Here is a 9,628-nt window from a genome sequence, read left to right on the forward strand (position 1 = left end):
TGAGGCTCCAATCGCACTGGGAACAGCACTGCACCTCTGTTTTAACAGAGCTGTAATTATTGGTTTGCATATTTGCTCCTCCCACCGGGGGTGTGACTTCTTGGTGGGTAGTGGCTCTGACTCATTCATTCTGTTCCCTTCCCCTCCAAATACCTGGCAGGAAAAAGTGCCCACTGTAATAAATTGACTTTATATCTCCCACCATTGGGGATTGAACCCAGGGGCCCTCTACCACCCCCTTTATTTATTTGTGTGTGGTCTGGAATTTAACTGAATGACACCCCCAGCCCTTCTTTTTTTCTCTATTTTTAAAAATTTGAGACAAGTTCTCACTATGTTGCTGAGGCTAGCCTGGAACTTGTGTTCCTCCTGCCTCAGCCTCCTGAGTTGCTGGGATTCCAAGCATGCACCACCACACCCTGCAACTGACTTGAATTGAGGATGGTGGTAGGAAGATCAGGGGGTGAATTTAGAGTAGAACCCAGATTAGTTTGAGCTTGGGCTGACAAGTTCAGGGGGTATGGGGAGGGGCCCTGATGTAAGTAGGATGGAATATCTGTGGTACCGGGTGCGTGATGTTAGTAAGGTGAGGGACAGACTAGACCAAAACCCCACAAAACCCATCTTGACTGGTGTCACAGAAAGATTTTGAGAATTTCCTAGCCCCCTACAATGTGGGATTCCACTTTGCCACTTATAGAGGAGTTAGGTCTTGTTTTCATAGCTTTGCCTCCTGCTCAGCCATAAAGCTATGCCAAGTCCTGTAACAATGCCCCTCCCAAGAAGGAGACACGGAAAAACAGGTACTCCTGGGCTCACTTTGTAGGCAGGTCCATGATTACCTCCACACTCCTCCAGTAAATAATCTAGGAACCACTGTGTTCCTCGCCATGTCATGGATACTGGTCCCTGTCTCAGGCCTTGGGCCTGACCCTGGGGGCCTGGCATCTGCTGGCTGAGTCAGCATCCTAGGCATGGGCTTCAGTAGGACACCTGTGATTCAGGGCCTCAGGAATGGCGTTGGGCAAGCCACCAGACGACCTGCCTGGGCCTCCTCTTCCTTGCTGAGGTTACCACAAGAACCCCACTCAGGCAGCTCTTTCCTGGGTTCCCAAATTATCCTTCCAGCTGCCTTCTGAAGCCAATTTAGCCCTTAAATTGCTCAGGCCCTAAAAACTGGATCAGTACTTGAATCAGAGGGCATAGGGTTCAAGAGGATAGGGAATAAACATAATGGTACTTCCAAGCTCCCCACACTACTTTTCAAATCCAGGATAGCTGCCGTTCCATTCCTTCCTTCACTTCCTTCCTCTTCTTGCTTTTCCCCGGTCTGGCTGCAAACTCAGGCTGTCTCCCCTCTTCCTTTATTTAGCACCCTCAGGCAAATAAAACCATTTTTTTTTCTTAAAGCATCTTCCTATTGATAACTGTAGGTGGGCGTAGAGGGAGGAGATATGATTTTAAGAAATGGAAGATTTGGCCTGGGGAGATAGCTTAGTGGTACAGCGCTTGCCTAGCAGCACGTGTTAGTGCCTGGGTTTGATCCCCAGCACTGAGGAGGAAAAGGGAAGATTTGACATCTTGGCTTCAAAGTCCTACAATCATTTAATGAGATTCCACTTTATTGCTTTGTTGTTTTGGTGGCTCTCTTTTCTTTATCTCTAGCCCCTTCAAGGTCTGAAGATGGAGACTGTCTTCTTGTCCCAGTGCATGCCCAGCCCCTGCCTTCCAAGTTGGCACCTCTCCCAGGTATGGGGCTGGGCCCTGAGAGGATTGGCCCCAGGTTGCCCTGCAAGGGGTGTGAGTGATCACACAGGTGACTGAGAGCTGGGACGCCCGAGGCCTGCCCAGCCTGAGTCACCTGGTACTGTTGTTGTCATTGTCCTGGTTGAAGTCCCTGCTCACTTCCACAGATCTCTGTGGGAAGAGCCACAGCCCCATCCTTCCAACTTCAGGAGAAGAGAAGCCGCAGCCTGATGGTGAGCCGAATGGGCTGGGGGGGGAGCAGGGGGCGGCTGGGGCACTGGGGCGAGCTGGGGCCTGGCTCAGTGCCCCTGCTCCCCGTGCCCCTGCTGCCCCCTACTCCTCCGCGTCGAAGACCTGGGGGAGGGAGGGTCTCCTTCTTCTCTGTGTCCCCTACCCCTCGTACAAGAAGCTCCTCCTCCTCACCATTCCCTCCTGCCCTGGGGTCCTCCTGCCCAGTGCTGCAGGGGACAGAGGCCTCTCAGCCTGGCCACAGTGCCCTCCCCATCCCAGCTACCCCCACAACACAGGCAAGACCTGCATCAACACCCACATCTGCTTCCTCCTCCTGGGGATCCCACTCTACCCCACCCCTGGCCTCTGTCACTCCCCCTCCCTCACGCCGGTGCCCCCAGGACCCTCCTGGGCTGCGGATAGGCCCTCTGATCCCTGAGCAGGATTATGAGCGGCTGGAGGACTGTGACCCTGAGGGGTCCCAAGACTCACCCCTCCAAGGGGAGGAGCAGCAGCCCCTACTTCATGTGCCTGAAGGGCTCCGGGGTGAGTGTGTGGCAGGGAATAGGTGGGGGGACCAGGAACTTCATGGCTCAGCCCTGTGGGCCTCTGGCATGAGTTGAGGGTGTGGAGAGCTGATTGCTTAGGGGTCAGCGCTCAGTCCTGATGTGCTGTGCTTCCTGCCTAGGCTCCTGGCACCACATTCAGAACCTGGACAGCTTCTTCACCAAGATATCCTTTGTATTGGTCTTCAGAGGAAGCATGGAGGGAGTGGGTCCCTTGGGTGGGGAAGGGTTGTGGAGGGGAGGGTCCTCAAGAAGAGCCCATTGCATTGTGCCTCAGGTGTCTTTAACACCACTGCCACATCTACAGCTACCGCCAGCGAAGTGGCTTTGCCTGCATCCTGCTGGAGGATGTCTTCCAGCTGGGGTGAGAAGCTGACCCTGACCCCAAGCATTATCTTCTGCTTCCTCCATAATGCCTGTTGCTTCCAGCCCAGCCCAGGCTTGCCCCCAGCAGGCCCTGGCTCTGCTGTGTGTGTTTGTGTGTGTGTGTGTGTGTGGCCCACCTGGTGGTGGGCGGGGCAGAAGCCCATCTGCCCTCAGGCTCATCACAGTCCCACCCCCGTACCTTCCACAGACAGTTCATTTTCATTGTCGGCTTCACAACCTTCCTACTTCGATGTGTGGATTACAATGTTCTCTTTGCCAACCAACCAAATAACCGCACAAGGCCTGGGCCATTCCACAGCAAAGTGAGCTTGTCAGATGCCATCCTATCCTCAGCCCAGTGTGCAGAGAGGTGAGTGACAGCTGGTGAACACTGTGGCTAGGTCAAGATGACAGGATGGTTTAGATGAGCAGTTCCCAAAATTTTTGGTCTCAGGACTAAGTGTATTTTAAAACATACTTCAAGTTGATGGAGAAGCTCAAGTAGATGTCAATTAAGAGATTCATATTTATGTATGTTTACCTTATTAGAAGTTTAAGCAGAGGACTTTAACTGTTTTTGTAGTTCTGGGGCTGGAACTCAGGGGTTCAGACATGCTAGGCAAACACTCTACCACTGACTACACCCTCAGCCTCAGGGCAGCTTTAAAACCTAGGAATGTGCAAGCACACACTCCAGGCTGTCAGTGTGATGTGAAATTTCTTGTGGTTTCTGGAAAACTCCATTGCACACTTGCAGGAGAATGAGAATTCAAAGAGCAGAAAGCATCGGTGTGATTTGCAAAGAAGTGTTGATTTTGCAGAAACTTGTAAGGGCCCCTTTGGGGATCCACCTCCCTGGACCCCACTTTGAGACCTGCTGGTCTTGCCACTGCTCCAGATGACGGTCTCCTCTCTGGGCTTCCCGTGTTTCTCCACCACGACCTGTCCAACCCCATACAGGATTCATGCCAGCCCCCTGCTGGTCTTCCTCCTGGTCCTGGCTGCTGGCTTCTGGCTGTTCCAGTTGCTTCGCTCAGTTTGCAACCTCTTCAGCTACTGGGACATCCAGGTGTTTTACAGGGAGGCTCTGCACATCCCCCAGGTAAGCTACACAGGCATGTCTGCCTTGAGAGTGTGTGCAGAAGAGAGAGGCAGGAGTTAGGGGTTGCACAGGAGAAAGAGCAAGGGCCATGTGGATGGAAGCACCATCTGGGGAGACAGCAGAAAGGGCAAGGCCTTGTGACACCTGCCCTGGACTAAGAGTAATGTAGGTGGTGAGCACCTCCACTTAGGAGACATGGTCCTTGCTCTCATGGAACTTCCTTTGTTTAGATGGGTCACATAAGATGACTTATAGTCACATGCTTGTGGTAAAAACAATGGGTGTTTAGAGGAAGGGTTGTCACCTGGCTTTCTAGAGCAGGAGGAATTTGAGCTGGGCTTGGAAGGTCAGGACAGGAAGAGGGGAGGACATTCCAAGCCCCAGATCAGGATTTGGGAAAGCAATAGGCATCTCCAGGTTGAGGAGATCAACCTGCTGGCTTGAAACGGAGCCTCCAAGGGCCTATTGGGTGACTACCACCACCACTGTAATAAGCCACTTTGTTGGCTTTGTCACCATCTCCTGGTCAGGCTCTGTCCTTCCTTGCTCCCACTCCTACCTCCAAATCTGAGTTCTTTGTTCGAGATACCTTCTGTGGCCCACTTCCCTTGTTCCCCTTCAAAATTCCAGAGCCTTTGGCGCAGGCACAGCCCTCTTGCACTGCAAGGGGAGGCGTTCTAAAAGGCTTGAGAGTAGGGAGGCTTCAGGTGCAGAGCAGGGGAAAGTCAAGAGGCCAGCAGAATAGACAGGAGAGTAGGAGCTCTGATCCTCTTGGAGGCTGCTGACAATCCCCCTTCTTTTTCCTTCTCTCCCATTCCTTCCAGGGAAGGGGAGATACTGGGATGAGCTGGAAAGGCTGGCTCATAAAGATTTGACTAAGCTGGTCTGGGGAAGCTGGGTGAAACTGGGTTAATATGAGGTTTACAGACCTCCAGATGAGGTCTGACAGCACAGTTGTCCTAGGGCATAGTCAAAGCCAGAGTCATGGGAAGACTAATTTGGTGACAGCACAAATGGCTAAGAGTGAGTGTGGCTGAGTGTCTCAAAGCCTGCCCAGGCAGTAGGTAGTGAGGATAGAGGCCCAAACGTGATAAGCATACTGGACATGGGAAGGAGAGGTTCCCCTAAGACTGGCCAGTCATTCTGAGGGGAGGCTCAGAAAAACCTGACCTTAAGGAGCCAAGAAGGCAGCTTCCACACCTGGAATTAAATGGTGTCACCAGGAAGCAGTGACTAATGGCCACATGAGTGGCAGGGATGATGAGAAGCAGAGCAATTCAGAATAGGACAACTAAGTAGGAAGTGGCTCTGTTAGCACAGGGTTAGGCAGAAATCCAAAGGTGGGGATGGAGGATCAGTGGCTTAGCTTTGGTACTGGTGAGTTTGTGGCTGTTTGTAGGCAGCCCGTGAGGGTGCATTGAGCTTGGGCATCACTGTGGAGTAGAATCAGGACGGCTAGTGCTCACCAGGCCCTTCTCCTTAGGAGGAGCTCAGCTCCGTGCCCTGGGCGGAAGTGCAGTCCCGCCTTCTGGAGCTGCAGAGGAACGGGGGGCTATGCGTGCAGCCTCGGCCACTGACGGAATTGGACGTCCACCATCGCATCCTGCGTTATACCAACTACCAGGTGGCGCTGGCCAACAAGGGCCTGCTGCCCGCCCGCTGCCCGCTACCCTGGGGAGGCAGTGCGGCTTTCCTCAGCCGCGGCCTGGCCTTCAACATCGACCTGCTTCTCTTCCGTGGTCCCTTTTCGCTCTTCCGTGGAGGCTGGGAGCTGCCTGATGCCTACAAGCGCAGCGACCAGCGGGGCGCCCTGGCCTCGCGCTTGGGGCGCACAGTGCTGCTGCTGGCTGCCGTGAACCTGGCGCTGAGCCCTCTCGTGCTGGCCTGGCAGGTGCTACACGCCTTCTACAGCCACGTGGAGCTGCTGCGACGCGAGCCCGGCGCGTTCGGGGCGCGCCGCTGGTCCCGCCTGGCGCGCCTACAGCTGCGCCACTTCAACGAGCTGCCACATGAATTGCACGCGCGCCTGGCCCGCGCGTACAGGCCAGCAATGGCCTTCCTGCGCGCCGCGGAGCCCCCGGCGCCCCTGCGGGCGCTCTTGGCTCGCCAGCTCGTCTTTTTCTCTGGCGCGCTCTTCGCAGCGCTGCTGGTGCTCACCATCTATGATGAGGACGTGCTCGCAGTAGAACACGTACTCACCACCATGACTGCGCTCGGGGTGACAGCCACCGTGGCCAGGTGGGACGGCACATACCCGGGGTGGTGGTGGTGGTATATCCTTTTTTGACCAGGGGCTGAATGAGACCCCTTCCGCTGGGGGACCCTAACCTCTCCCACCTCTAGCGCCCACCCCATCTCTGTGTCCCACCCATTGTTCTCCTAACCCCAGATCCCTTCCCCACCCCAAACCCTGCCCTCCAGGTCTTTCATTCCGGAAGAGCAGTGCCAGGGGCGTCCCCCGCAGCTCCAGCTGCAGGCCGCTCTGGCGCACATGCACTACCTCCCAGAGGATCCCAGCGCTGGCGGCAGGGCCAGTGCCTACGGGCAGATGGCGCAGCTACTGCAATACCGAGCGGTGAGGGTCGGGATCAGAGGCGGCTGCGGAGGTGACACGGCACTGGGTGGTCTGGCTGGAAGAGACAATGGGCCACACAGGGACCTCCAGCCTACCGAGTGCCTAGGTTGGAGGCTTCTTGCCCTTGCGAGTGTCCCTGAGGGCTCCCTAACCCTGATCACTGGGGAGGTCCCTCAGCAACTCCTGCTTCCCCAGGTCTCTCTCCTGGAGGAGCTCCTGTCCCCACTCCTCACCCCGCTGTTTCTGCTTTTCTGGTTTCGCCCTCGTGCATTGGAGATTATTGACTTTTTTCATCACTTCACTGTGGATGTGGCCGGGGTTGGGGACATCTGTTCATTTGCCCTTATGGATGTGAAGCGCCATGGCCACCCTCAGGTGAGAGCCCTTTTCTGTCCTGTGGGGTTATGCTTGGTAGGAGTTTGCTTCTCTCACCCAAAGCAGACCTGGATTTCAACCTAGCTCCATTGCTTGCTACCTGTGACCTTGAGCAATCTCTTCACTTCCTGGTGCCTTAGTGTCTTTACCAAGTGAAGGCAAGGAGAGTAAGCAGTGTGTAGATGTGTAAGGATGACAATGAGATGACATCGGAGTTGCTGGCAGTAAATGGGAGCAAAGGGCCTCACAGAGGCTGGGAGAGGGGGGATGGCCAGTGGTTAAGTTTAGAGAGGACAGCCATCCCTTTTCCCTGGGGCCTGGATCTACAGCACTGGGACTCTCTGTATTTGGAAGCTGGGTCTAGACCTAGGTCCTGCTCCTCTGCTTTTCTGGATGATCCTGAAGTCATTGTCTCAGCTCTGTTTCCTTCACTTGGAACATGGAGCAGTATTTCCTGTCCCACCTACTCCCCAGAGGCTCAGTGTCTAGCATCTTGAAGGACTGTTGTTGCTCACAGTGGCTCTCGGAGGGACAGACAGAAGCTTCCCTGTCTCAGCGTGCAGAGGATGGAAAGACTGAGCTCTCCTTGATGCGCTTCTCGCTGGCACACCCACAATGGCGTCCACCAGGGAACAGCTCTAAGTTCCTTGGGCACCTTCGGGGCCGGGTACAACAAGATGCAGCTGCCTGGAGCGCTACCTCCACTCGAAGCCCCCCTACTCCAGGGGTGCTCAGTAACTGCACCTCACCTTTGGTGAGTCCCAGACCTGTCCTACCCTTCTGCCCTTCCCACCCCTGGTCCCAGCCTTCCTCTTTTCCCGTTTCACTTTTGTGTTAACCTGGTGGCTGGCCCAACCAGCCTGCTCTTCTTCATTCTTCAGATTTCCTTTCCCCCCTTCCTTACTGTCCTCTCTTCTGACCCTTTTGGTTTCCTTTTCTCTTGTTCAGCCAGAGGCCTTCCTGGCCAACCTCCTGGGGAATCCGCTTCTACCTCCAAGGGACTTGAGCCCCACAGCCCCTTGCCCAGCTGCCGCCACAGCCAGCCTTCTTGCCTCCATTTCCCGCATTGCTCAGGACCCCAGGTGAAGTGTGGAGACCCAAGACCAGGGGAATCTTGTTTGGGGCTGATTCTGCAGAAGGAAGGAGCTGGGTGCAAAGGGATTTGAAAGAGGAACTATAGTCTGACTCTCTCTCTGGGGGAAAAGAGCATGTCTCTTGACCTCTGCATACTGTGTTCCAGCTGTGTGTCCCCAGGAGGCACTGGGAGCCAGAAGGTGGCCCAGCTCCCAGAGCTTGCTTCTGCTGAGATGAGTCTCCATGCCATCTACCTACACCAGGTGAGTACAAGGGTGTCAGGAAGAGAAATATGGGGAGAAAGGAGATTAATGCGATAGAGTGGAGGGAAGGGTGCATAGAGTCTAAGAAAGTACTTGACAAGAGCTGCTATCCCTCTGTACCTAGCCCAGGGGCTTGGCCTTGCCCTTGGGCAGGAGGGAGCCCCTCATTCTTCTTCATCCATCTAGCTTCATCAGCAGCAGCAGCAGGAACTGTGGGGGGAGGCTTCAGCCTCCTCCCCATCCAGGCCCTGGTCTAGTCCCTCACAGCCAGCCTCGCCCGATGAGGAGAAGCCATCCTGGTCCAGTGATGGTGAGGAGGCTGGGATGCAGGGGCAGATGTTATTAGATGTTGAACATCATGGCACTGCCCAGCTGACGGCTTTTGTCACCAGGCTCCAGTCCTGCCTCCAGTCCCAGACAGCAGTGGGGAACTCAGAGGGTCCGGAATTTGTTCCATAGAGGGTTTCAAGAGACCATAGACACCCTGAAGGAGCCTGGCCAGGTCCCCAGCACTGACTGAACAGACTCTTCAGGTCAGTATTGTCTGCTTTGGAGGGGAAGGAAGGAAGGAGGAGGAAATTGGTTTGGAGCAGTTGTAGAGGGACGGGAACACTGGTGGGATTTGGAGTAAAGGGGATGGTCATCTCTAGGACGTAGATCCTTTGATTTCTATCAAGAGTCTTCTCCACCCCCAGGTTCCTGGCTTCTCCAGCTACAGGAGATTGTGGATGGGTGTCATGGAAGGACACACAGAGCCCTACAGACGACAGTCCAGGATGCTTTAGTTGGGCAGAACCTGGGGGTCAATAAGGAACTGGCCCCAGAAAACAGGAAAAGAGTAGGAAAGGAGGTGATGCCTGGGTATGGGGAAACCAGTCTAAGGAATAGTCCCCACATAAAGGGGCTAAAGGACAGTGCCCCAACTGGCTGTCTTAGAGCAGTTACCTGGGAAGAAGTTCTCTGATAACAAGATGGAGTTCAGGGGTCCAGATGGAGATCAGGCTAAGTGTTAGGAAGACAGTGAGGAACGTGGTCTGCAAGGCAGGGGGTTCTTCCCTCTAGGGGAAAGGAGCCTCCCCTTTAGGTTCCCATAAGACTCGGGGGAAATGGGGCCTTGTGTGTGGAAAAACTAGGGAGGGCTGATCTTTTGGACTTCAACATTGAGGAAGGAGGTGTGGCTTCTTATCCTGTGTGAAGTAAGCAGTAAAAATTGCTCATAGCTGAGTGACAGTAGTCTCTGGCATGCCCCACTCCTGGCAGCTGAGGGCTGCATCTGCTTTCTCAATAAAGAGCAACAGAACAACACAGGAGAATTGCCTGTGATTGGCTG

The 9,628-nt window shown here is 54.7% G+C and overlaps 1 protein-coding gene across 1 annotated transcript; it reads left to right on the plus strand.

The window, feature by feature from the left end:
- Positions 1 to 1,697: 1,697 nt before the first annotated feature.
- On the plus strand, positions 1,698 to 9,430 carry Atg9b (autophagy related 9B). Its single transcript, XM_076831980.2, has 15 exons — positions 1,698 to 1,749; positions 1,914 to 2,523; positions 2,666 to 2,709; positions 2,843 to 2,907; positions 3,118 to 3,279; positions 3,870 to 4,011; positions 5,495 to 6,249; positions 6,433 to 6,586; positions 6,782 to 6,961; positions 7,479 to 7,715; positions 7,910 to 8,043; positions 8,202 to 8,298; positions 8,485 to 8,608; positions 8,691 to 8,831; positions 8,994 to 9,430. The coding sequence occupies exons 1-14, from the start codon at positions 1,711 to 1,713 to the stop codon at positions 8,816 to 8,818; spliced, it is 2,871 nt and encodes a 956-aa protein (XP_076688095.2). The 5' UTR covers positions 1,698 to 1,710; the 3' UTR covers positions 8,819 to 8,831; positions 8,994 to 9,430.
- The last annotated feature ends 198 nt before the right edge of the window (positions 9,431 to 9,628 follow it).

This window comes from Callospermophilus lateralis, chromosome 1, assembly GCF_048772815.1.
Source record: "Callospermophilus lateralis isolate mCalLat2 chromosome 1, mCalLat2.hap1, whole genome shotgun sequence".
NCBI classification, from domain to species: Eukaryota; Metazoa; Chordata; class Mammalia; order Rodentia; family Sciuridae; genus Callospermophilus; species Callospermophilus lateralis.